Here is a 27,987-nt window from a genome sequence, read left to right as displayed (position 1 = left end):
CTTGAGAATAATGTTTTTTCTTTTTTCAATTAAAACCTCTTGTTTACACATTTTTCTTTTGTTGGGCTTAACTCTAAAGCATGGGCCGAACCCAATAACAAGTAGTACTATAAAAAAGCGAACAAATTGGTTTCGGGTTCCAAATTGGTTACGGTGGGTTAACCCGACCCGATCTAAAAATCGTACGCAACTGAAGAGAGGGGTTTTCGCTTTTCAGTGAAAGAGGAGCCACCAGGGTTTCAAGAAGCACCGCAAAACCCCTTGAAGAATTAGTTATTCTTGTTGAACGGTGAAAAAATGGTGGGCAAGAAGGGAGGAAGCAAAGGAATGGGGGCAGCAGAAGATGCAGAGGAAGAATTGGCTCGTACCCCTTTGCAAGCGATTATCTTGGCTGATAGTTTCACCACTAAGTTCCGACCCATCACTCTTGAACGCCCTAAAGTAACCTTTCAATACCCTTATCTGCTTTTACTTTCATTAAATTTATATGGGTTTCAAGAACTTGGACTTCTTCTATCAACAGTTTCATGTCTGAAATTTTCTTTTAGGTGTCCTAGGCAATCTGAATCTTTGTTTTTTTCTCGTAATAGTAGAACACATTAACTTAAAAAACACCTTTCTTTCGATATTTAACAATTGGGAAAAATCCAAGCTTATGGTATCTTTCTAAATTTCTAACTATGTCCGAAGCAAACACCAACCATATCAAAGAATAATCTTGGAGTACCAGTATTCGTCATGTTTTTTTTTGTCTTATTTTATTGAGAAGGAGCTTGCTTTAGGATTTTCAGTCTAAGGATTGAAATTGCATGCTCTAATTTTTATGTTGCTAATTGTATGAGTAATTAAATAGTTAATTCAAAATTTGGAATTCGAAGTAAATGTATTGACAGATGTAGTGTTATATGTGTATAATACAGGTTAATGGTTTTTGCATTGCAGGTACTGCTACCATTGGTCAATGCCCCTATGATAGATTATACCTTGGCATGGCTTGAATCTGCTGGTGTTGAAGAAGTTTTTGTTTTCTGTTGTGCTCATTCCAAGCAAGTGATGGATTATTTGGATAAGTCCAATTGGTTTGGCCAACCAAACTTTTCAGTCACAACGATCGAATCACACAATGCTATTAGTGCAGGAGATGCTTTGCGTTTAATCTATGAGCAACATGTGGTATGTAATGACATTTGCTTATCATCTTGCCATCTTCCCCTCAAATTAAAAATCAGTTAGTGGATGTTACAGTTTGTCATATTTATTGAACAAAGAAAGTACATGTTATCCTATGGTTTTCTATTTTAGTATACAACTGGTGATGTCTCTAGATTATTTTAGGATCACATGGAAATAAGGGGTTTTGTCAACAAGGCACAGGAAAATAGTAAAAATAAAGTTTGATCCTAATGCCTGGGACTTTATCACGCAATTGGCATTCTGATCTTATCATGTAGATGCTTTAGGGTTAGATAAGCCGTTCCTACTATAGTTTGTGTATTCGAGAGTGTGGAAAGTTATTACTAGTTTTAAAGGCTATAACCTGGTCAAGTAAGAGGTAACAGTAGAGTAAGGGGAGGTTTGGGCATCAGAGATCCGAGGAAGCAGAACAACAATCTACTGATGAAGTGGCTTTGAAGATATATAATGAAGAGGCGAAAGCTCATGGAAATATAATTGTAAAATGAATCAAACAGGGATGAAAACCATGGGAGATCATGGTTCAAAACTTAGTCGAGGCAAGAAAAATTTGAGGTGATATCTTCCCAGCTATCTTAGCCTTTGGTGAATAGAGATTATGTGGTGTTTGTGCCGGTGAAGGTAGTAGGTACCTGGTAAAATAGTTGAGACACACACAAGTTGATCCGAACACCACCGTTATGGAAAAGATCAAAGATCAATGTCGACATTGAACAGTGTGTGCAGTCCATGTTTGTTTTCGGAGATGAGGAAGATGTTTTCTTTTCCTCTTTGTGTTCACTGTGCTTAAACTTGTAGACTTAATATTGTTGAATTTGGAGTAATCTTTTGTCAATGTGATTAGTTGACTCAACTTTTTGGCCTTTGAAGATACGCGGTGATTTTATCCTCGTCAGTGGAGATACTGTGAGCAACATGTCACTATCACAGGCACTTAAGGAACATAAGGAGAGACGAAGAAAGGATAGCAATGCTGTAATGACCATGGTCATTAAACAATCAAAGGCTTCACCTGTAACTCGCCAATCTCGTCTTGGAACTGAAGAGCTTTTTATGGTAATTGATCCAGAGACGAAGCAGCTGCTGTATTATGAAGACAGGGGAGATAATTTAAAAGGATATTTGTCTCTTGACAAGGCATTGCTCACTTATAATACTTCCATTTCCCTTCAAAATGACAAGCAGGTTTGTTTTGTTACCTTGCTATAATAGTCTAGTCTTACTAGTACTGCTACTAGTTTGAGCAATATTCTTGATAATCTGTGTTGCACGATCTGGGTTTCATTACTTGAGAAAGATGAGGTCATTGGACGAGCTGTACGAGTGGTTGCCTTTTCTATTCCTCTCCTGCTTGAATTTTATTAACAATGTTATTTACAGATTACATCTGCCAAAACAAATTTTTTGTTTTAGTTTCAATGCAAATGTTTTGCAATAGTCAGTATTTGTGGTTCATATGTTTGTTTTGCCTCAATAACAAATGGCAGAGTTTAACATTGTTTAGGTATTGCATTTGGTGAGGTTTATTTACTTTCCTTTGTTGACTTCACTAACTTGTTATTTACTTATGTTTTTAAATGCCATTGTTGCTTCTTTCCTAGTACGAACCTTCATTAATAGATGAACTAGTAAGAAATGTCCAAGTTTCTTGTAGCTAAATTTACTCTTCACATGTGATGCTATTCTTCCTGTCTTCATCTTATTTTGGAGAAGGCTCGTCATTTCTTTCAATTTTATTTTTGTGATAAATGATTGGTAAGTGTTGGTTGCAGGATTGCTACATTGACATTTGCTCCCCAGAAGTTCTGAGCCTTTTCACGGATAATTTTGACTATCAACATTTGCGGCGTGATTTCGTCAAGGGGTTGCTCGTCGATGATGTATGTATAACCCATTGTATTTCTCTTGACGAATGCTATTCTTCTACCCAAGATTAAGTGAGAAGGTCAAGCAAAAACATAATTCCAAGTATGCATTGAAAACATGTTCCTAGTGTGGTTTCACCCCAAAATCTTGCTAATGGTTTTGAATGGTTTGTGTATGGCGATGTCTTAATTTTCGCCCTGTGTAAAGATGCCAGAAGAATGAATTAGTTATTCTTGAACGTAAGTAAGTAAATAGATATAATCGTTTCATTAAAATTTTGGTGAACTCTTTCTCTTGCCAGTAAGTTCACTTAAGTTAATGTAAAAAAACTTATCCGAAAATTGGGTTCTACGGGCACGAGGATGTTGGTTAGGAATCTGTAATGACCCATTCTTAAAGTTTAGCTGGATTCTTATATTCTTTTACATAGTATGGAAGTATGTTGAGTTGTATTTGAGTGTCATCGATACCTTTCATGTGTATGGAATGATTGAGACGAATCTGGTCCGCATGTTAGGAGGCGTGTTGGAGAAGTAATTATATAAGTAGAAGTTTTAAAAATATTTTAAGCTTTTGGTACTACTCACTATAGTATACTCATTCAAAAGTCTAGTTGTGGACTTCTGCTTTCAAACTTAAAGAAGTGGAAACAGAGTCGAGTGTATCCAATAGTTTAGCCAAGTTCAAGTGAGATGGTACTATCCATCTTTCATGGTCAAGTTTCTTTAGCTTGTTTGCGTTGCTGAGCATCTCTTCTTGCTTCCTACATCAATATCTTTATCCTCAACGTACTTTTTCTTTTTTCAGATAATGGGTTATAAAATCTACAGTCATGAAATTCATTCAAGTTATGCGGCTAGAATTGACAACTATAGAAGTTACCACACCATTAGCAAGGACATAATTCAGCGGTGGACATATCCCTTGGTGCCTGATGTCCAGTTTTTTGGAAATTCTGCTACTAAATTGGAAAGGCAGGGCATGTATCGAGCACCTGGTCAGGACCAATTCCATCTTATCTTCTCGCTTATTTGAACATGTTGCTAATGGATTAACTTAGGTTGGACATTTTGAAGATGGAAATATTGAATAACAATTTATGGCATTCTCTTGGTAGATGGATTGTATACATGAGTTTTTCCCACATTAATAAAATTATTTACCTAATCAAAAGAAATATTGAATATCAATTTTTAAAACTGCGGCTAACAACAAGGACATGTAATGGCTTCAAAAAATGTGGTAATCTAACAGGTTTGCTGTTCACAGGATTTAACTTTAACTGCTTTAGTATCTGATGTGCTTGTTGTTGAGGAGTCGTGTAGTTGACTCCATCTAGTTTGAGATGGCGGTCTAGTATTTTTTCTTATAGCATCTGATGTCCTTGTAAGTTCCGAGGTTTTGCTGCAAGAATACTTGCTATATAATAAAGCAAGCTAGCTATACAAATTGCGAGGTTTTGTTGCTAATTTATGCTCATATCATCTTGGATGGACTTTTTTGTGAAAATGGTATAGGTGATATAGATTGTCAAAGAGAGCTGCATAGCAACTTGCTATTTTTGGTGTAAAGAACATTGTATAGAAAATGCTGAACAATTGGTAGATCTTTTAGAAATCAGTCTCTTGTTTTAGCTTGTTACTACCTTTTTGGAGGTGTCCGGCATACCTTAATGCTGAGGAATACAACATCACAAGTTTCAAATAAATAAATAAATATAGATTTTGTTATTTTTTCTGGACTCCTTTGACATTGTTGTTTACCTGCCATTTCTTAGAAATTAAGCAATCCAGCTCATCGAAAATTGGTCCCTTTACTGTCATTGGGTCTGGAACCAGTATTGGGAACAACACAGAGATTTCAAATTCAGTTGTTGGGGAAGGTTGCTCGATTGGGTCAAATGTCACTATAGAAAACTGCTATATATGGCATAATGTCACTATTGAAGATGGCTGCAAACTGAAGCACTCAATAGTTTGCGACGGTGTGACAATGAAGTCTGGAGCAGCTTTAGAGCCTGGTGTCGTCTTGTCTTTTAAGGTAAGTGCCTCCAAAGAACCAAGATTACACACTTCTTTTTTTTTTTTTGGATGTACTAGTCAGACCCGTTTTTGATGAATTTCAATTAAGCAATTCACACATCGTAACGTTGCCTCAAGACATCATCCCTTAGGAGGTGGAGACGAGATTATTCATGTTTTCTTGGCGGTTCTTTCTGGACAGGCTGTTTACCTTTATATGTTTCTTGCTTTTGACTAAGATCTGGGGCCACTTCTTTAAGCATTGCTTTGTGAATAAATTGATCAGTTCGAATGAATCTATGGTAAATCATATCAGGGGTTTCCACCCTTCCTCAGTGCCATGGTAAATCCTCATCGTCAAAGGGATTTATTAAACTGAAAAGCAGAAATTTGACACTTAAAGATCAGGCTTCTATCTTATGCTTAACTCATATACTGAAGTCATGAGCTGTGGCGTAGAGGGTTATTCTACTTGACCATGGAGGTAGCACTTCTAACTTTAAAAGGGTTTAGACCTTGCACAATTAATAGTGAGGCAGAGATCTTATGTCACGTTGTAATTCTTGATTAGATATGAATGTTTCTTAACTACCCTAGATTGTTTCTGCTTACTACAATATGTCCTATTTTCCCCCCTCATAATTTGCCTTTGTCTTTGCCTTAGAGCACCACTTGTGGGATCACACTGAGTATGTTGTCTTATAATTTGCCTTTGCCCCTGGTAACGGTTCTTGATTGAACTTAATAACTGTTGCACACCAATGTCTCACACTCTTGTACCTAGTTTTCCTTTCTTTTAGTCTGCACCAACATATTTGTCTGTTTGATAACCCAGCCTTTCCCTTTTTTTGCTACTTTGAAATGATAGCATCTATCTCCCTCAGGTTGTGATTGGCAGGAATTTCCTTGTACCTGCTTACTCCAAGGTATCTTTGCATCAGCAACCAATCAAGCAAGATAGTGATGAGGAACTGGAATATGCTGACAATAGTAGTGGGATCACTGAAAGTCCATGTAACTTTTCTTACTTTTGAATATTGAATTTTGGTGAAGTGAGCGAATAAATATGGCTTATATTTTCCTATATAGTGTGCCTTAGATGATAGACACCCAGGTGGAATAATGTTGGCGTTTTTACACATTCTTGTCTCGTCTACACTTCTTGAATTTTGATTAGTCCTGAGGACTTCCACACAAATATGCACTCCTGAAAACTGTTACTTAGATCTGAAGTACGGTATGAAAAAACAATTATTATCTATGCTTGAATGGTGTCTCAATTATGCAAATAATCACATTGACTCCCACACCAAATTACTTTTTTTTTTATAACACTCCCGCACCAAATTACTTAACCTTGTTTCTTTCCTATTCCGTCCTTAATTCTAGATTTTCCCAAAATAGGGAAGTTCAGAATCATCAATAACTTTGACAAAACTCAAGTTTAGGGCAGAATAGGAGCGAAATTATGGTAAGTAATTTGACATAGGAGAAATATGACTAGATTGTCCATCCGAGAGGAGTCTACTAATGTTATGAGGCTTATGTTGGATTTTCTGAAGTAGCTTAAATTTCGAAAGACCATCAAACCAATAAGTTGCGCTTAAATGTGGAATCCTCTATTTATTTTCATTATTTTGGTTTTGGGACAATGTCATAAAAATAAGCCGGATTTTTCTGAAGTAGCTTAAAATTTTGAAAGACAATCAAACCAATAAGTTGCACTTAAATGTGGAATCCTCTATTTATTTTCATTATTTTGGTTTTGGGACAATGTCATAAAAGTTAGAAGTTTGAACACATTTAGACACTTGGAACAGGGAACAACTACATTAATATACCCAGTGTAGTCCCACACAGTGGGGTCGCAGTAGGGTAGAGTGTATGCAGTTCTTATTTTCTACCTCAAAGGCGAGGGAGGTTGTTTCTGATAGACCTCCGGTTCAAGGCATAAGAAGTCTATAGACAGTAACAAAATGATAGATAGTAACAGAACCATACTAGAAACGAACTCATGAAATGACAAAATAACAAGATAGTAACAGAAATTGAAGAACAAGAAATGACACGACCTTGATAGGTGAAGGCTTAGGCAAGCATGAAGGGATAAAGTTCCATGGACCTACCACCTCAATATACGTGTCAACACCTTTGATAGGTGAAGTATTTATAGGAAGTATCTTGGTAGGTGATGTGTGTTCCATGCAGGCTTTAGACTTTGGCTTGTCTGTCATCCCAACAGAGTTCCGTGCATACTGAAACCTTTTGTCTTTAGAATATTTTCTTTTAGCCTTTCTCCAAACACTTGATTATATATCGTATTTTTATAATTAAAAATTTGCGAGATTGTTATTAATAGATATAATATTTAACTTTTGGATGTATTTTACATATTTCCATAATATTTATATTTTATCTTATGGCGTTACTTGGAAGAAAGTCATCTTGTTGGCTGCCCAGCTGCCTTGTCGCTATTGGCCTGCCCATTATAAATTAAGTTCTACCTTTTCTGACGTTGGAGGAGTAATTGATTCGAAATGTTGTAATTCTCAGTTTGGTAGAGTCAAACTAGTTTCCTGTCGGGTAGACATTAAACTATGAGTCCTAAAATGTGCATCTTGTGCATGTTGGTAAATGATGTCTTCTGGTGTTTTTAATTTTTTGTTGTTATTACTGTTATATGGTTCTTATAAGATTCTCTATAATTTATGAATTAACAACGATCCTTAAATTGATTTACCTCAGCTGTCTCTGGTACTTCGGACCTGTTGAATGAGGAAGAGAGGACTGAGCTACCTGACTCGCAAGAGTATGAGGTAAGTTTTAACTCTTGCTGCTAAAATTACTTCTCAAATAAAGATTATCACAAAATGCTTCTTTGAAAGAGTACTTCTCGGAAAAGCTATTTTGACAAATGTGTTTCTCTTTTTGAAATTGAAACTGATGTGCTTCTCAGTAAGAAATTCTAGAAGTTTGTTCAAATAGGTTTTTTTTTTGGTAACCTAGAGATCCTTCTGTGACCCATCCGTTGGACCAATCACAACCTTCTGAACTCGGTGGATAGTGGACCCACCCCTCTACCCTTCTCCACTTAAATACCGGGCTTTGTTTGCGTGGTGTGGAGCTTGAACATGGGACCTAAGACACAAATCCTCCACCTTTTGCCACTTGAGCTAAGCCTTGGGGTTGTTCAAATAGACTTTTAGTTATCATACTATCACATGTATTTGATCAAATTAGAGGTCTACATAGGATATTGACATTGCAGGTGATCTTGCACCGCTCGGATGTGATCGTTTTGTTTTCTTATCCTGTTTGTATGTCCGCACATCTATGTTAACATATGTTTTTCTTCAACACTCATCTTGGGGATATATTGGGCTTCTACGGTCCAATAGACACTCCCATATAAAATTGTTGGTGTCACATTGTTTTATAGAATTTACATTCAATTTGTTAGCATCTTTATGATTACCCCCCCCCCCCCCCCCTCCATTTCAACCTTCTAATTAAAATTTGTGTGTTGCATCTTCATCTTTCATGCCATTCTCCTGGAAGATTATAGCCTAGATATCTGAATTGTCTGCATTCAGGAACCACAACTCTACTTGGGTGCACTTATTCTCTCATACTTATACTTATCCTAAAATCCTTATTACTCATTCTAATGCTTCAATTGTACTTTTCTTGTATCCATTGCAACTAGACCTTAAAAATTAGCTACTTTCTAGTTGATTAGGTTCCTTGGCAATCCTTCTGTCTTGATGGACTCTTCGTTCTTGTAATCTTTGGATAGGTTGTATTCATCTCTTTCTGGTCTGAGATATTGTAAATGTTCGGAAATGTGAGTCTCAACATCTCTTGTCATAATCAGTTGTGACTCCAGTATTTGATTCTACTGTCATTCCCTACCATCAAAGTTATGTTGCTGGTGAAGTCTTCCGCTTCCTTAATGGGGCTTTCTTGCAATTCAGAGATCTTTCTCCTCATGTCTCTCCTCTCCCCTCCAACCAATTTCTTTGGATGCATAACGTCCTCCCTGCCGACTAAGTGAGACTTCCTTGTTTGTTTGTTGAAATAGAAAGTTTTTTTGAGAAAAGCATAGAAAGTTCTTTTTAGATCCTTTTCAATTTATCTGTGACACTGATCTGGTGCTTGAACCTGCGCTATAAAGTCGTGTAGGTGTGATTCAGTCTTTGAGTTCCTGTCCACAGGTGCCCAAAATGGGAAACAAATGGAAAGAGATTCTTTATTAAAAAAAAAGAAGGAAAAACAAAAGTCACCTGTGTGAAATTCTGTATCTTGTTTGAAAAGCCAAAGCTGTTATGATGCGTTAGTTGTTTGTTTCTTATACCTTATCCTGATTTTCCAGGTTGGTGATGGTGGAGTAGGTTTCATATGGCTAGTCAGTGAGGCTGGACAGGAAGAAGAATGGAGACACTCTGTTGCACCAATTCCTGTGGATAAACTTGTTGAGATCATGCAAATCTCTAATGATGAAACGGATTTACCAAATGAAGATGGTGCTTTTCTTCCACCTTCTGGAGAACTGGGACCTGATTCTATTACTAATGATTCCAATGAAGACGCTGAAGACATTAGAGATGACTCTGTGATTTTTGAAAGAGAAGTAGGTTTTGATGGGAATATTAATGATCATTTCGTACAACTATATCATAGACTAAGATTTCCTTACCATTTATTACTACAGGTTGAAGCAACTTTTCAAAGGGCTGTAGAGGAAGATGTAACAGATGACCATGTAATCTTAGAAGTTAATTCGTTGCGGTATGGTACTAGTATATCAATATCTTATATTGTCGACTATGGTGTCTTGAGAAAAGCTCTTTTCATGGAATTAACTTTTGCTCTTCCCTCCTGTTGGCTCCTGTTTGCTGCATTATTTCATGCCAGTTTTATTACAAGATTTCCACTTTCTGTATATTCTGTAGCTCTTGCCCTTCGGACAACTTCTTTAATTTCTGCTTGTATTTACCAAAGAGGGTCGAAGTGCTACTTGGCTTAGTATATCTTTGCTAGGTTAAAGCAGCATTTTTCCTCTCCTCTTTGTCTTCTGTTTCTTTTTCTTTTTTCATTTTGGCCGTCTACTTTGTTGCCTGTCTCCTGCAAGACAGTGTTCTGCTTCTCGTCTTTGACCTTTCCTTTCATTACTGTACTACTCTACACTGTATATGCAGATTTACTGTAAACGAGTTCCCTGGTCTCATGTTGTTTGTCTTACTCTGATTAGACCCAAGATTTTGTGTGCAATTTAAAGTACATAAGAGGATGAATTGAGTTCCAGAAAGTATTATTAAGTAAAGATAAATATGGAAACCTCCAGATTATTTGTAGATAGTGCTGAGTAAATTTGTGGCCTCCTGCCTTTATCTCAAGTAGTTGCATTTATCTCTTGTAAATATTCACATTTACTATCTCTTTGCACTATCCTTAATTTCTGATGGTAGAAGGAGAAACATATTGTCATAGGAACAAAGACTAGTGAATTGATGATTGGTTGTTGTTGTTCATTTTAATTTCTGACTTCATTCAGAAGTAATTCGCAAGATCATGCACAATCTGTTATTTTTCAGGAGTCTTTATTTTTGTTAAAGACGTATATGTTTAGTACTAAGTTTTTGTCGCAGGACTATCTATGCTTGTCCAACATACCAAACGACCCCCTTAGTGAAAATGTAAACACAGTAGAATCTTTAGTGCTAAATAAGCTTTAGTTTTGGAGAAACACTTTTCAGGAAAGAGATGTGATTCAAATGCCAAATATCTCTCATTGTCTGTCTTGTACAAAAAAATAAATTCTATTGTGCGATCTTCTGTGTTCAGATTATTTATGCCTTCTTTCTCTATTTCATTGCAGGTTGTCATACAATATGGCATCTGCAGATTGTGCAGGAGCTTTATTTTATTCAGTGATGAAATTGGCACTGGATGCTCCACATGACTCGCCTAGTAAGTTTTCCTTCAATTTTTGTGTTTCACAATAACCCGGGTTGTTGTAATCATCTGTTAGGTTGCTTTTTCTGTTGCAACTTGACACAGATTACTGGATTTATGGCATTCTGTGGTGAGTGGTAGAGGTGCTAGTTTTCCTGTCTTCATCAAAGAGAAGAGAAATAATTTTCTTTAGTGTAGATTCAGATTCACTTTGTCAACTTGGATGTCCACCAAATGGACATCTGTTGCATAAATTCAAAGATCATTTGATATGCATGTCAAGCATTGAAGCACTATTCCCTTAAAGCTATAACTCAATTAAAAATAGAACTTTTTAGGTCAATATCATTGTCTCTTGGCTTCCATTTCCAGTTTCTGAGATTAATTTTCTACTCTTTGTTGATGTTCTGTTGTTTGCTATGCATGTGCATTTGTACTTGTATGTTCATATTTTTCTTTTAAAACATGATGGTTTAGATACTGAGTTTTGAGTATTCATTGCCATTGCTTTCTTTATCTCAGACACCAATATCTTGTAAAAGATATAAAGAATTTAGCTGGATGCACTTTCTTCCATCCTTTTTTTTCCTCACTCTTTTCTTTCTGGAGGTGGACTATATTTTGTGTAGTCTTTTATGCTTTTCTTTGCCCGCTTCCGTCATATGGTTTGTGTATTCATCACATATATATTTTTATATATGTTCTTTTTCAGATGAATTGTACAAGAATGTTGTCTCCACGGTTAGGAAATGGAAAAAGCTTCTGAAATATTACTTGTCAAGCATTGATGAAGAGGTAAAGAAACTTCCCCTCTCTCTCCAAAACAGGTAAACTAAAATAAAGTAATGATTTTTCTTACCATCCTGAGGCGCAATAGGTAGTGAAAATTAATTACGTAATTAAATTGGACCAGTGGTGTGTTAACTTGCCACCTATCTGTTGGTTGTTTATCTTACCCAAAGAAACGTTGGGTTCTTAAAAATCACAGGGGTAAATGTTTTTCCATCAGTTACGATGTTTGGCGACTATTTCACATTTTTGGTGCTCATGAATATTCTGACTTTGATTGTCAGATTGAAGTAATTTTGAAGTTTGAAGAAATGTGCTTGGAGTCTGCCAGGGAATATTCTCCATTATTTGTACAGGTAAGCTGTTTCGTTCTTAGAAGTTGCTTCAGTTTTGCAGTCAATGGTTAGAGGATTGAATTATTCTTTCCAGTTGTTTGGCTGTTTGATGTGTGTAGCAAAGGGTTAGATCTACACAATCTATAATACAATCTTGTTGTCTACTTGTCTTAACAAGTAAGAAGCAATTCATTTTGGAAGTTGTTAATATTGTTGAAGATAGTCTATGTGAATAATACTTATAAAGGAACAGTAGATGAATATCACAATTTGCTGTCTTAAATTCTGATAGTAGATTTGCTTTTGCTGTGTTGGCATGATGTGTAGTGTTCTAAAGAGCCTTAAATTCCACTGCTAGCTAAATGTCCTTGTTTTATTTGGACTATTACTGAGAAGAGAGTTGAAGCTCCCTTTGCTTTTGTCCCCTTGCGTGGACTATTACTGAGAAGAGAGTTGAAGTTCCCTTTGCTTTTGTCCCCTTGCCGACAACTCGTTGCACCTTAGTGTGCATTTGCAGTTTACTGCCTTCCGACACCAATTAAATAAGAGAAACAAGGGCCATTGATGGTAAGTGGCTATGAAGATATGTGGTTGATGTCACACCCTAAATCTGGAGAAAACACCAATGCCTGTACCTTACCATCGAGCAAACCAACACTCATTTTATGCTTATGCTTAGACAGCTATGCATCATGATAACAGAAATGTTAGAACCTGAATTCATAGAACTTGTGGCTCATTAACCTTAAAATCATTTAGAACGTCTATATTAATCCATGAAATACACTCAACACAATTCTGATCATAATTACACGACCCTCAGTGAACTTGGAACTTCTAATGACAAGGATTATATAATGCATACAACTAAAGTAGATATGGGTGTGGTAACAAGGTTTATTATACAATCCTGGAGGAGTCAAATGCCAGCCTAATCTGCTTCCCCTAATTTTACATTTTGCGCCTGCAAAAGGGTAAAAACAACAATATTGCCCAAACAATGCAGAGTACATTCACTATATGTGATAACTCTCCAATTCACCAGATGAAGCTTCCAATCGCCTTCTGAACTGTCTCATAAAAAGTTACACTAGTCTTTCCAACCTCTCAGTCACTTCGCCAGGGGCTTGCAAAAGTGACATGAAATATGTAGATATGCTAGAAAGAGTACTTCTGATCAAAACTTGTTCGACAAGTACCTCTTTTGCTATCCCCGCAAGCCACTTCTTTACTCTCTTGAACAATGGATTACACACTGCAAGATCTTTGCTTGAATAAACCAACAAACCAAAAATGGACGGGAACACCCACCAAATTCAGTCACAGCCTTGCCGGAGAAGCGATAATCAGAAAACCCTTCCCTTGTTAAAACGCTTTTTGTGCTATCACACAACATCTCTTGTTTGATCATGTATACTGCATCTGACCTACTTAAATATCCCCTATGCAATCTAACCTATATATCATTCCTCTATTTTGTCCCTCCACAGATTTTGCATCATCTGTACGATCAGGATATTATACAAGAAGAGGCAATACTTGACTGGGCCTCTGAAAAGGAAGGAGCAGAGGAGTCAGATAAGATTTTTGTCAAGCAATCAGAAAAATTTATTCAGGTTTGTAGTTACAGCACTTGTAACTTTGCTAGATGACCTGCCTGTATCGAAGATCCATTGGTCTATTTCGATGATTGATCTGCTTAACCTATCTTGTCATTCCATCCCAACCTCTCCCCACCCCTGATTCCCAATGCTCAGGAAAGAAATGACAAGTAATTTACTAACTTGTAAATTGAAAAAAGAGAAGAAAAGCAAAGTGTCTTTTCAATATTCCTCGCTTTACTACTTGAATCATGCATGCACCTTATGAACTCTGGATTTTTTTGCAGTGGCTCAAGGAAGCATCTGAAGAAGAGGACGAGGATTGACACAGTTACTCGGGACCCCGTAAGTTTAAAGCTGTTCTAACTACCTACAGATACCTGACAGTTTGCCCTTGGATGAACGTGGTACTCACCACTCAGAAACCTGACACAGCTGAGAATCAAAACCTTAACCTCCTCCAGCGTATAGTCCGAATGTGTCAGTTATACCCTTTTTCGTCACTTGTATGATCATCAAATAATTCATCTATAGTGAAACTGAGGTGCCATTTAGTCTGTAGTCTCTTCTGTAGCAATTGCAGAGGTCAGTTTTGTTTCAATAGAATTGTCTCGAGGAAACTTCGACATGTCAACTGTGTGCGGAAATGTCAAGTAGTGAAGGATTAGTTGCAATGAAGCTTAAGATGTTGGAGGGAGACACTGTTTCCTACTCGGTAATTGTCAGTTCTATGCCATAAAACAACATTTGAGCTTCTATATATTATTTTTTTCTCTGGGCCCATAGAACAGCTTTGTTGTAACTAAGACACCTGTTGGTGTCTTCTTGAGTATCTGAGAAGAGCTTGTTTTATGTTATTGCTGTTGTATATGAACCTTTTCTTTCTCTGTTAGTTCTCAATTTTCTTTTCTGAAATCCTCATTACCATAAATATGGGCTATAGGCTCTGCTGGGTCAACTCTTCTTTTAAAAAAGTAAATAATTTTTATGTTTCTATAAGTTAAAGTAATAATTTAAAAATATTACCATAAATATTGACAAGACAATATTATATTGTGTTAGTTTTAAATTTTTGGCTAAAAACATCATTTAATTATATCCAAATTTAAACTACATTCTTGAAATATCATTTCTAGCAGAAAACATCCTTTAATTATACTTCAAATTTAAACTACATCCTTATAGTATCATTCCATAAAACATCCTTCTAGTATTTTAAAGTGAGCAATTTTCATCTTTCTTATTTAATTCCTCGTAGAGCTACCCCATATATCCCACAAAAATTAAATTGTCCCTTCCTAATGATTATTTTTTGCAATTGAGTTATGATGCAAAACTTTTACTTTGACCATCTTTTTCATTCATTTTTCATGTAAATTTAATTAAAAATATTATTAGTTTGATTATGTTTCTTCTCAATTGAATATGCTAGAAGCGATATTTGTTGGAGACTTCCACTTCTAATAATGTAAAATGTAAAATCAATATTTTGGTCACCTCAATATTAGAACAATTAGAAACTGAATAATATAGTCTCAGTCACAAGTTGGCAATTAGAGTTAAGAAGCAGTGAGGTACAAACAAAATAATCTGAAAGCCTCAACTATTCTTGTACAGGTTCACCGGACATATTTTCATTGCATCAGACCAATACTCTTAACTCGAAAATCATACTTGATTATGGTTCAGACTCACAAAGTCAAAAAGCAGAATGTACATGGAACACTAACTTACAGCCATGACTAGTACAGAAGAAAGAGCAACTTTACAGATAGTTAGAAAATATGACATTTATAGTGTCTTCCAAACAAACCATTCAGCTAAAAAGATGGCCTTTCCTTGCAGCTCTCATGTGACATTCGCAAATCTTGATCTGTTGTTGACTATATCCTCCTCAGTATTTCATTTCATCTTCACTGCATCATCCTCAATGGATGACCACTGTTTTCAAATTTTTACCAACCTCAACAGGTAATTAAAAATGGGCAATTTCCGGTGAAAGGCCAAAATTTTATGATTAACACCAAACTCAAAACAAGTAACATACTTCTGTTGTTCGTATACTTTTTTTTGTATATTGTGCAATCTTACCTGTAAAAAGAGGTAGGAAATTGCCCTTGGATTTCACCAGCGATAAGGTTAAAGACTACTTAAGAACCAGTAGTCTTCATTGGGGGCAGAATAAGAACGGCATCAACATTGAGGACTAGATCATTACATTGGGATATTATGGAGCTTTTCGGTAATTAACTCACGATTTTTTATAAAAATATAAATGATCACCAATATATGGAATGAACTTCCTTACACGATTCCCGCTAATCCAATAGCATCTCCTTCATCGGTCTTGGATTCCAATGCGGGAGTTACATTTCGAGGTTTTGCTGAAGAATGAGGCGGAATCACAAGTAAATTAGCATCTTAAAAAACTAAAATCTAGGTTTATATGGACAAGACAGGAGAAAAAACAAGGCGTTTTATTGAAGTCTACTCACTTGAAACATTTGAGATGACATTAATGCTTTTTTGAGCAGCGAGAGCTTTTAATTTGTTTCCGGTTGCTAACAGCAGGAAGCTCTTCATGTGCTGTTTCTGCTCCTTAGGACTAGCAGTCTTGGTCAAAGCTTCCTCAAAGGCGAGAAGATCTTGGGATGTAATGCAAGGGAGAGAGAGTAAAATCTGCAGGCAAAAATTTGTATGAATTATATTGAATATAAGATAGAATGCTTTCAGTGAGGTAAACTTCAGTACTTTGCTATTGAAGATAGCAAAAACACTTCATAGCAAAAACACTTTTAGCCATGTGTGTCATCGTCTATGAGCATGTGTTCTAATGTAACATATGTTTTTTAGTTATGGGTATACTTGGAGCAATTTCAATGTATCAACAGAAAAGTAAAAAAGATATGCAAGTTTAAGAATTTCTGAAAATAAATTTGGTTAAATAAATTGAAAAATGTATTTTGTTCCTAAGATACCAGGGGAAAAAACTTGCATGGGAACTAATAACTTTTGACTAGTAAAAAAACAATTTGTTATACCCAAAAGCTAATATAGCCTTTTAACAATATTATTATGAATATAGGTGAGAATAAATGCAAATGGATAAGCACAATCTCTAGAATTCTATCTTTAAAATACCAGACAAAAAGAAAGAATAATTGCAATGAACATTGGGTGACACCACAAGCAACTGAAAAGTGTGAGATCCAAATAACCTGTCGCGGTGCTGGGTGTTTATCAGCAAGATAAATGAAAATTTCACGACAAAGCGCAACTAAATCAGCACTGATGAAAGCATTTGACTCCAGAGACAGAGCTTGTATTGTTGCAGGGAACAAATCTTTACAAACGAAGTCCCGAAGCTCCATATTAGTAGTTGAAATAGCCAAGAGGATTACAGCTCCACAAAATGAAGAAACTTTAGTTACAGCTTCACCATCTGTCCATCGTAAAGCCTCTAAACTGATCTGCAAGGCTGGAAGTGCTATGCTTTTATGCATCAATACAAATCTGTGCATACATCATAAAGGTCAAGAGTGAGAACAACAGAAGAATGTAGACTAGAAAACTACTTCCACACACTAAGCAACTTAAAATTGACAACTTCCACATACCCAACCATGGAGCTTGTGGCGAATGCAGCCAAGTCTTTAAGTGATAACTCATCCACTCGGCTCACATAGCCAGATGGCTCCAATGAAGGAAGTCCGGCATTGAGTGTGGGTAAAGCAAAAACTGACAGGATTGAACACGTCTCGCGAGTCAGATCTCGCAGGAGCTTTTCCTCCATTACTTCCACGTTCAAGTCTGAGCCATCGACTATGCCATGCAGATCAGGAACCTTTGCTCTACCTTCCTGTAACAGACTAGACCACGAATAGCTAAGAGCTTGCTGAGAATGGGTGAGTAACGGGTGCAAGAGCTTTTCCAGCCATGCCTCCCACATATCTGAAGGGCAATTTTTAATTAAGGGGATCAACACTAAATGATCAAGCAGCCTTAAGTGCCTGAACTCCATATGTTGTATGTTCTCCATCAAGGCTAAAGTAACAGACTGAGAGTCTAAGCATTTGAACAAAGGATCCCCAATGGTTGCTGATAAGCCCAGTACATTGTACCTAAAGCCAAAAAATGTATTAACAAAACCAGACTACTAAATGGGGAGAATATGATCAAGTTAATAAAAGTATACTCTCTTTAACAACTTAAATCTTTTAGATGAGCCAGTCACATATTTCAACACGATATCAAAGCAAGCAGAGGTCCTGGGATGAGTCTCCCACCAACCTTATTGAAAGAATTCCCATGCGCTTGACCCATGAACAAAGAATCATGCCACAGCCCACACGAAAGGGAGGTGTTGAGAATATAAAAACAACTAAAATGTGTTATCTTTACCAGCGTAAGCTTTCAACAAATGGAAACACGAAACTGATTCCCAAGAGCATGGAGTAGAAGTGTATAACACACACACACAGAGGCAGATCAATAGATTTAATACTCACACACTAGAGATAAGAGATTGTTTATGATAGATCTTATAGGCACTTCACTGAGAATTAAGTCAAGGGTAATCTTTAAAAATTTAAATAAACAAAGGAGAATTCTGGACAACAAGACACTTAAATATGCTAGTGCAATTCAAGACATCAATTTTAATTTGCAAGCAAAAGATAATATAGCATGAACACAATGAAAAGTGATTAGAGATTGGCTTAAAATAGTCCATAGATAAGAATGCAGTGCTTTCCTTTTAAACATAAGAAGTTAACCAAACTTGCAAGGGTAATCTTTGTATTCACAATGTTCTTTCTCATCTTTTTTTTTCCTACTAATATGGAGAGAGGGACTGGGTGTGAGGCATTTCCTGGTTCCCCCTCTCTTGTCATAAGATCAGTAAAAGAGCTGCAGCAGAAAGAGCCTAGGAATGTTAATTCCAGTCTGCTCATCCATAAAGATTAAAATAAGAGTTGCCATATCACCTAAGGTAGATCTTCATGACAACTTTTGAAAAGACATTATTTAAACCGTCAGTTCTAGAGATACAGAATAACAGCAACATACCCACTATCTCTGATACCTTTCAGCCAGTTGCGGATATCAGCTTCATTTGGCTCCGCATAAGCTTCTCTACTCATATCGAATGGAGATCCATCAGTAAAACTTAGAGTACCTTTAGGCAATTTAACATTACCTCCCCCAAAAAGACTGGCCCTTTCAACATCACTCATAGCCATTGCAGCTTTTATCTCGCCAGGTAATGCTTGACTAACAGCTGGAGACCATAGAGAATGTATGGCACGGAGTAGCTGACAAAATGAAGACATTTACATCTTTTAACAACTCTTAACTAAGGTAACAAATGAGTATTAACCAAAACAGTTCCTAAGAACCTCCTTACTTTAAGAAGAGGAGGAAGCATCCACGAGACATGAGATGCCATTGGGTGCAAATTGTCAGATGTCGGTATGGTTTGTACACTATTATTGCCTTTCCTTAGACCACTCCGTTTAAGAGCCTTCTCAAAGAATGTAACTGTGTGGAAAATGGACCACATAAATGGTGTATCAGCACACAGTCGAATCAAACCTGTCAGATCAGAGAGATATGCATCTTGCCAGTCAAGCTGTGTCCACTGTTTGCTCAATGGTTCAAGTAACCAGGCCAAAACTTCTAGCTGCTGCTGAACCCTGAACCAGTTTTGAGAACACATAAAGGTCAAACCTCATGATAACTAGGCATACAACAGAAACTCATCAAGACCAGTAGCTACCCGGAAGCAGAAGCCATAATAAGGAATGCTTCACCCAAGAGATTGTGCTCTCCACGAAGTAGACGACCTTCTTTTTGTAAAAGTGCCATGGTGTCAGCAATTCCCTGAAAAGCAAGAGACAATGCGCAGTCACTTTCCAAGGCAACCAAACAAACTCCGGTTAAAATTTAAAACCAACATCTCTCATATCAAAACAATTATGATACAATCAGAGTAGTAATGTGTTGGTAAAATTTTCGGTGCCAAGTAAAAATATTCCACCCACCCACATTTTCATATTCCACAGGATGAGCAACTATCAGAACTAGATCTGTAATATGTCATTGATACAAAATAGCTTCTGAAAAGCCTAAGGACATAGGTACAGATAACCAGGAATAGAAATTGATGTGGCATTCTGTACTTCCTAGAACCTGTTCAGTTATGAAAGATGAAGATTGTTCATTGTATCATCATAACAGTCCGATCAACTAAGATAATAACTGATGAAACATTCAAGGCTCTCTATTTCAATTATGATGGATTTCCACACTCTTTCGGTGTTTCCACAACATAAAAATGGACAAACTCCATTTGTCACCGAGATGACTGTATATCTACAGAGTCTAAAACATTCCATGTAAAATTGCCAGATCAAGATGTGTTATGGACATTCAAGTGAGACATACTGCAAGGGGCGTTTTGAGAAAACTGAGATACCCTACCAAGTCCCTTTATCAAAAGTATGTAATTACTCTACATAGTTCCTTCTCCCCCGAATCAGTGCAAAAATTAGAGACTTGTTCAATTCATAGACACAATTCACACGCTACTATTAATGTAATTGACTTGCAAATTCAGGTTAAAACCAGTGTCATGACCAACTAATGAGAAAGAATGTAATTTACTTTCATGTGAGGCAATAAGCTCTGGTCTGCAGCTTTTGCAATTCGGATGAATGATGTGCAAATCTGTAATCTCGCATGTCGAGAAGCACTTGTAGCAGGATCCTGCCAATTTTACTTAAAATGTCATGGTGGTTGTTTTGGATGGGAAATAAGATCACAGGATTAAATAAATAGAATGGCATTTAGTAGTTGACCTTGACAACAAAAGGTTGTGAGGTAAGTAGCTCGAACAACTTATTAATGACACTGCCAACAACATCTGGATTATACTTCAGAAAGGGTCCTAGTGCATCTAAGTAGTGGCCGAGAACTTCTACAAGTGCCGGTTCAGTCCATTTCAAAGGAAGAAGTTGTTGAAGCAGACCTTTAAGTTCACAGTAACCCGACTTCTCAGCATAAGAAGAAAACTAAATTAAGAATTTCTAAAAAGGAGGTGGATATCACACAGAACCTTCAAACATTCTGCACAATGACTGCTGAACTTCTGAACTGCTCCGTACAGTTTCACTTGATCCATCAAACACTGAATTTACAACATTTTCTAAAGCTAACTGCATGCTCTCAAGTATAACCAATTCCTGAATTAAGGATGAAGGACGTGAGAGATTTGGAAAGGGAAAAGAAGGAACATCATTAGCTTCATATTACAAGTTCAAGACAATAGTTCATGAACCAACCTGAGCAGGATAAGGTGCAAGGAAGAGACTCTTAATAATAGTCATGCTCCTCTCACAAACTTTAGCAGCAGCTACCATAGGCTTGGCGGCTGCAACAAAACGGATCAACTCTAACTGCAGTTCATGATTGAGCAGAGTGAGAGAGTGACTCAATATTGCTCACATTTACAACTGAAAGGTAAAGATATACAATATACCAACTTTAACTAGTAATGATGGACCAATTGGTAAATAAGCAGTAATGATGTGTTAGATAACTAGAATATTGAATAAATGAATAGTAGGCAAACAAAAAAAATTGTCGATAACTTACACATCTTAGGGTAGTTTTACATGGAAAAAATTTATCAATAGTCTAAGTCTCCGTGAAGTGTGAACTCGCGACTAGCGAGTTATTATGGGGATTAAAGCCTAGATGCAATTTTACAACCGGTGGTAGGGCTAAAGTATATTAGGCTATAGGTTAGATGTCATCCCATCAAGGGATTAGACCGAACTTACAGCAAATGTGTTTGTAGCAACATGCATAGCAACCATTCAACTGACTTTCTGTTTCCTCAAGATCCATAAGTTGAATAATCACCCAACAAAAATATATCGATGTTGAATTCCATTGTTGTGTTTCAGAAGACAATAATCTCAACACTGTTGCTCTCACAAACTTAATACCAGTCAGTTATATATTGAACCCAGAAGTGGTATCCTTCAAGTTATGAGGATAGAGCAACTATGAAAGGAAAACATTAGCACATGAAGGCTAAGGGTGTTAGACCGACGGATTATCCAAAATGGAAAAGACTCTTTTCTCTTTTTATGAAGAATAAATAAGCACAATAGAAGAGAAGAAGACAAGCATGAGAAATAGTCCAACCCTCTTCAATACACATAAATTAAGAGGAACATTAAGGACACTTGGCTGAATATTAACTTATAAAAAAAAAAGGACATCTGATTGAATGCTCCTACACTCATGGCTACAAGGCACGCATTAAACATTGTTAGATCTTATATTGATGGGTAGTCGGGGATTTGGCATCACAGCATGAAGGGTCTGCCAAACCAAACATAATACCAGAGTCCAGACAATTAAAACTAAAAAGAACAAAAAAGGAGTTGGGCATATACATCTACACATTTTCTCAAGCATTAGGGTTGTGTTTAAATAGCCTTACTCCTACCTAGTGAAGATAAAAGATCGTTTCCGATAAATACCTACCTTATTGAATCCCAATAAGTAATATAATCCAATCATATGCCTTCATTAATCAATTGTATTTTAACCAAATTCCACAATCCTGTATCCTTATAATTATTATTCGTTTGAGAAAGTAACAGTTATAGCCTGTACTGCAATTCCAAGTAATCCATCACTATCCCATTTTTACAACATTCAATTATAGTTGTCCAGAATCCAGTCCATATACCAAAAGCGAACTAGTGGAGACTTGGAGTAGACAAAAGCTTCTTTCTCAACTGCAGCATTTTAACTCCAAAAAGGAAGGAAGATGGTTTCTCTTACAACATCAAGCTGTAGGTGTATGTTTTACCAATTCGTGAGCAGAACAATGATAGTTATAGTTTTTAAAGCATTAGCTTAAGTAATTCATTGTAACCTTATGCATGGTACATGTCAGTTTCTCCCCTTTCCAGAAAGGAGAAACTTTTTTTTTTTTTGAAAATGGAATTTGTTTCTATTTCTGTAGAACAGTACATAGGTTGCTCTGAGAACCATATTTACATAACGAACCCCAATAATACTGACCTATCCCTATAAAATGAGTCTACGACATCAATGATAGAAGGAGAAACTTTGAAAAGGAAGAGTATCACTATTCATAAATTTTATTTCCTTTTGACATCAAAAGCTTGTCCTCATTTGGACACATAAAACAGTGATTATCAGGAAAAAAAACATAGAAGAGTGAAAAATTGCAATGAGCCACAGGAACATACCAGCCTCGAACGGTACTGGCCAAAATCTCCTTTACCCTCAAAATCATCACTCCACAACTCTAATGTCCCAACAGAAAGCGATGTTCCAGGATTAATTTTTTCCTTCTTCAGTAATCGCTGGAAAGATACATCCAATATAGAACTGCAGATATCATCATTTACAAAAGCCAATATTTTGTTTTTCTCTGTATCCTGTCCTGATCCCACTGCAAGATTACTAGCTGAGTTTTCCCCAGACCCAATAATCTTTGGCTTTGACAACAAATCTCTCATAAGCGTCTACCAATGGAATGAAATGTGAAAGGTCAGAGAAACATAACTTGTCCAAAGATTACATACACATCAGTGAAAAATACACTTATGGTACCCACCAGCCAAAACAGAAGAGATTGATAATGGAGAGCAAGCTTATGGTGCTTGAAAAATCCGAGCATCTGAAAAGTACCGAATAAGTAAGATTTTAGTACTGAATTAAGATTCAGATATTTTGAGCGAATAAATTAATAAAATAAGATGAGATAGCCTGTAAAGTCAAGTGACGCATAAAACCAAATCATTCAAATTCAAATACTTGAAGTTGTGGACACCTCAAGTATTCACCTCACCTAACAATGAATCAAGGACAGCAACACTAAGTATCCCTTAAACAGCCGAATAAAGCAGGACCCGTAGAATCATGCACATACCAATGAGCAAAAACAAATATCAAGCTAGCTTAGACTTGGCATATACACTCAAGCCTCTTATTGTATGCTAGACAATGTACCAAAGACATAAACATGCTACACAGTCAGTGCCTTAAATGATGTTTGATAGCAACAGAAAACATTTCCTCGAAATCAGTCTACCAATCATAGTTGAGTCTCCTTTACAAAAGATATTATTCTACTAAAGATGGGGAGATCTACTTAAGTATACAAAGCTTATTCTCAAAAGAAAATGAGTTTAAGATAAGTACAAGGTATCACCTGTTGAAGGTAATATGATAGAACTGAATTATCAGCAGCAATACATTGCAAGTTTGAAGAACCCAAAGCAACCATGCTCTCACATATGTACTCAGCAAACTCAAATTCATTCTCATCAATTACTGCACCAGAGTCAGATTTTTGCAAAAAGTCTCCAGAGACTTTCATCAAAATCTGAAAAATGTTACTCATTGCGGAATCAAACTCAACAGCAGCATCAGTTGGTCTTTTCCTGAAAGTATTTTCAGGAATAACTTAAAAGTTTCTTGACCTAAATAAGTAATGTTCACATTACAAGATATCATTGGTGCAACATACCTCAGGGAGACAAGCTTGAAGAATTCACATGCATGAAGACGAAAATCCGGAGAGGAGAGCAAGATTCCACAACTATTTGCAAAAGAGGGATAAATACACTATACTAAACTCATCTTATACACTTGCAAGTACAGAGAGCATACCCATGTATTATTCCATATTTTGCAAGATCTGGCAAGGGAGCCCATTCAGCATATGCATTAACAGCATTTAGAGTGGCAGTTACAGCAGCTGCATGCTGTCTTGCAACTTCTAATTGTTGTCTTCCTGCTTCAGTTAGTGCAGCTCCAAAGTGTCTTTCTAGTAACTGGCTATGAGAGTAAGACTCAGAATGATGCAAAAATATCCCAACTACACAAGAAGTCCAAACCAAAAACTTACACTGTACAGTAAGGGAAAAATCTCTGGCAAAGAGTCGGTAAGTCCCCGTAATAATAGCCTACGGCGATCACCTAAATCAACAGAAAAGGTACCAGGTAATAAGAAAATAGAAATAATTAGAATCAAGGTTTATACAGCATGAAAAAACACACAAATTATGTTAAATTATTTATAACATTCTAAACTCTGCCAGTATGAAAAGCATAGCCAGTCCCAGGGTTGGTAAAGGAGAAAGATAACTGTAGATTATATTTGTCAATGTAAAAAGCATCAAACTATGATAAATCTTTTTAACACAAAGTGGATGCATAGGATAAGGAGTAGAATGGATACAAAGGATTTATATAGCAGACACTAATTTGGCATTGACATGAGTTGAGTTGAGTTACAAAAACATTCTAAAACACTAAACCATGAGTCTCTCTCACCTAAGCACCTCAATCAAAGAAAAATACTACTATGCAGCCTAACTCTTTTTCTTACAATAAACTAACGGTCAATGTGTAATCCAGTTTACAGAATAGCACTGACTATTCTGTTTATTTTAACCACAGACCTTCTAAATCTTCATTATGGACAGTTATATCTTCAGGAAGCCACCTTAGCATCATTGAGACCAGTTCTGCCTGCAACGAGAAAGATAACGCAGCTGCATTACCTGATGAAGACCTCAAATAAGAGTAAAAAAGGAACACCACGGAACCAAACAGGAGAAAGATGAAACTTACTTGTGCAGGACCCTTATTAGAAAGAGATACTAGAGATGGAAAGAGCTCCTGCCATAAACTTAAACCTTCTCTCCTAGCTATCTGAAACATAAACAATCGTGTGGTCCTAAGTACTATAAATTTATCAAATGAATTGACCAAATCTTTTTTCAAAAAGAAAAAAATGAGGAAAACACAACAGAAATACCTCGGCAACAAGAGCTGATGTCTGACTTTTCAAAGCCCACTCTTCACTGGAATTAGTAATTTCAGACATCAAATCAACAGCTACACTTGCAAAGTTCCTTCGCTCATCAGGGTTTAATTCATCCCATCGCAACCTCACCAAATGCTATAAAATTAATAGAACTTGAGAAACGGATAGAAGGAGCTCAACGTTTAAGTCATTCAGACAATATTGGGACATCTATATCACAGAGTGTACTTGTATGAAATTTCGAAAGATGAGTGCAAAGGACACTTGAGTCAAAATTTCAAATCCCTTATATAGGTAAGTGGCATAGCTTCTTTGCTGAATTCAACCACAAAAAATATTAAAGCAAAGAAGCTCGGCCATTTTCCAACATATTTTGGTGTTTTGTTGTCAAGTACATTATGCCCATTTAGGACAGGAAACTATGTTTTCCCCAGCAGCTAATCTTTGTTATCTTTCTGAAGACAGATTGGCTCAAATCTTCTGGAGAAGGACATCATAGAGTACAAAGTGGGGGTAGAAACCAGGGGGCATAGTGGAGCTTTAAAACCTTATTTATTCACTCTGTACTGAAGACAAAAGCTAATTACCCGTGTCTTGTTCTCGTTCCTTGAACAATAGAAATTTGAAAAGTGTACCTTTGTGACTTCGCATCTGGTTTTGGATGAAGTCCTTACTGAACAATACTATTGGTAGAAAACTAAGTTCTACTTATCGAATATCCACCAAAGGAACAGTTGAAACTAAGATATTTGGGTGGCCTAGCTAAGGATAAAAAGCTAAGAAGTAAGAACATAATGCAGAGTTATCATAATGTAACCTGGAGCATCTTGTAGGCTTGCAATCGTATTTCTGAAGACCATTCTTTCCTTACTAAAATAAATGATGTGCTCGCCAGGACACGTACATCCCCTGCTTTTATCTGCAAAAGAAATATGCAGTTGAAAAACCCAACTTCATCAGAAAGTTACCAACAACTCAAATAAAACAAAAAGTAAAGTGATCAAAAACCCTTTCGCTTCCATGTGAACCTAAACCCCTCAACCAAACTCTATGATTCAAAGGGCAGACTGTTACATCAAATACCATACAAGCATCTACTAATCCAATTAAAATTATTATACCCAAGCAACTTGTATCAGCAGAACTCACATATATCGTTTAGCAACTCTTTTTTTTATATTCAATTCAAACCACACTGTACAAAACCCCTAGCACACCTTTTCTTCAAGAAAATACCAAGAAAAGAAAATAAACTCCAATCCCCATAGGATGAAGCTACGAACCACACACACATAAACATTTAGCAAGTAAGACCCCAACTCTTTCAGAATCCTTCATACAACTCAAACATGGCGATCAAGAATCACATTAACAGAACCATATGACTCAACAATCAAGTCACCTACGTAAATTTTCCATTAAAGACTCAAACTTTTTTCTAAACCTCATTCAAGAAGGCGCAACAAATAAAAAACAGACCCATTACTTTGTTCCTTCCTACTTTTTCAAGAATTATAAATATAACAAAGTGGGTTCTTGAAAAGGGAAAAAAAGATATATGAGCTATCTGCTGCTTACGGATTCTAAATAGGCATACGCGGCTTTACGGTCATCAGGAGACGAGTTCCAATCAAGGGCAGCCACTATAGCACGAGCTACATTGCTTGATACCCCATGTTCCTCCATCTTCTTTAAAGATTCTTGAAGTTTCTTGAAATTATATTTGAAAAGAGATTGAAGGAGAAAAAAATCTTGGAACGGGTTTAGCAGAGATGTCAGTTACTTGCGCTTTAGGGGTTCTACAGTAATAGAGACAGAGAGAGGAAAGTGAAGTGCAATGGTGAAAGTAGGGGAAATGGGAGAGAGATGAAGGATTCTCAGAAATTTGGGGACCAATGTTTCTCTTTTTATAATATAATTCCCTTTTTTCTGCTTTGTTAGAATTGGTCCTTCAATTTTTTACTATTTTCTTTTGTTTCCCTTTGTAAAATCTGTTGGTACTTTTTATTTCTTTTTTTCAAAAATTTATACAAATAAAATTAGAATATATTTTTTTAAAAAAAAATCAAGTACACACAAATGAAAGTCTTACCCCTCAATTGTTTAATGCTTTCAATTATGAAATAGGTGATAAAAATATTTTTTTATAATGGTGTTTTAAATTTTAGATTCACAATAAAATATTTGTTTTGAAGAAGATATATACTAGCCAAGATATATCTTCAATTTATTGTTATGATTGAAATTTTTGATTCGCTCTTTTATTTTTTTATTTTTTTATAAATGATACAAATAGAATTCGTCTAATAAAATTAAAGTAATCTTTCTTTCATAAAATTAAG

At 36.3% G+C, this 27,987-nt stretch overlaps 2 protein-coding genes across 3 annotated transcripts; one reads left to right on the top strand and one right to left on the bottom strand.

Annotated features, from left to right (window-relative positions):
- The first annotated feature begins 13 nt into the window (after nucleotides 1-13).
- On the top strand, nucleotides 14-14,618 carry LOC101251037 (uncharacterized). The gene is made up of 15 exons (XM_004230098.5): nucleotides 14-441; nucleotides 943-1,173; nucleotides 2,065-2,379; nucleotides 2,967-3,074; nucleotides 3,868-4,057; nucleotides 4,838-5,100; nucleotides 5,966-6,095; nucleotides 7,827-7,897; nucleotides 9,454-9,711; nucleotides 9,793-9,869; nucleotides 10,960-11,051; nucleotides 11,749-11,831; nucleotides 12,110-12,181; nucleotides 13,651-13,776; nucleotides 14,049-14,618. The coding sequence occupies exons 1-15, from the start codon at nucleotides 298-300 to the stop codon at nucleotides 14,085-14,087; spliced, it is 2,199 nt and encodes a 732-aa protein (XP_004230146.1). The 5' UTR covers nucleotides 14-297; the 3' UTR covers nucleotides 14,088-14,618.
- A 799-nt stretch (nucleotides 14,619-15,417) lies between these two features.
- LOC101250741 (protein HASTY 1) lies at nucleotides 15,418-27,541 on the bottom strand. Of its 2 annotated transcripts, none has more exons than XM_004230097.5 (22): nucleotides 27,224-27,541; nucleotides 26,463-26,564; nucleotides 25,637-25,780; nucleotides 25,450-25,530; nucleotides 25,278-25,347; nucleotides 24,722-24,792; nucleotides 24,484-24,647; nucleotides 24,341-24,412; nucleotides 24,023-24,254; nucleotides 23,426-23,488; nucleotides 23,055-23,333; nucleotides 21,102-21,215; nucleotides 20,876-21,002; nucleotides 20,619-20,788; nucleotides 20,425-20,526; nucleotides 19,538-19,641; nucleotides 19,166-19,454; nucleotides 18,829-19,073; nucleotides 17,379-17,882; nucleotides 16,980-17,274; nucleotides 16,257-16,440; nucleotides 15,418-16,145 (listed from the first exon to the last, which is right to left on the bottom strand). In XM_004230097.5, the coding sequence occupies exons 1-22, from the start codon at nucleotides 27,329-27,331 to the stop codon at nucleotides 16,066-16,068; spliced, it is 3,600 nt and encodes a 1,199-aa protein (XP_004230145.1). In that variant the 5' UTR covers nucleotides 27,332-27,541; the 3' UTR covers nucleotides 15,418-16,065. The 2 variants fall into 2 exon arrangements, with proteins under 2 accessions (XP_004230145.1, XP_069148412.1); XM_069292311.1 differs by having other exon boundaries at nucleotides 25,278-25,370; nucleotides 27,224-27,524.
- Nucleotides 27,542-27,987: the final 446 nt, after the last annotated feature.

The sequence above is a fragment of the Solanum lycopersicum genome, chromosome 1 (assembly GCF_036512215.1).
Source record: "Solanum lycopersicum chromosome 1, SLM_r2.1".
Classification (NCBI taxonomy): domain Eukaryota; kingdom Viridiplantae; phylum Streptophyta; class Magnoliopsida; order Solanales; family Solanaceae; genus Solanum; species Solanum lycopersicum.
Note: the sequence above shows the minus strand (reverse complement) of the source record. Positions and strands in the feature narration are given on the sequence as shown.

Bases quoted from the DNA above. Each gene is read 5' to 3' on its own strand.
- LOC101251037 (XM_004230098.5), top strand. From the start codon at position 298: ATGGTGGGCAAGAAGGGAGGAAGCAAAGGAATGGGGGCAGCAGAAGAT. The intron at 442-942 runs GTAACCTTTCAA...TTTGCATTGCAG, and splicing joins TCACTCTTGAACGCCCTAAA to GTACTGCTACCATTGGTCAA. The intron at 12,182-13,650 runs GTAAGCTGTTTC...GTCCCTCCACAG, and splicing joins ATTCTCCATTATTTGTACAG to ATTTTGCATCATCTGTACGA.
- LOC101250741 (XM_004230097.5), bottom strand. From the start codon at position 27,331: ATGGAGGAACATGGGGTATCAAGCAATGTAGCTCGTGCTATAGTGGCT. The intron at 23,489-24,022 runs GTGATACCTTGT...GGTACTTTTCAG, and splicing joins TATCATATTACCTTCAACAG to ATGCTCGGATTTTTCAAGCA. The intron at 19,455-19,537 runs GTAGCTACTGGT...AAACTGGTTCAG, and splicing joins ATTATGGCTTCTGCTTCCGG to GGTTCAGCAGCAGCTAGAAG.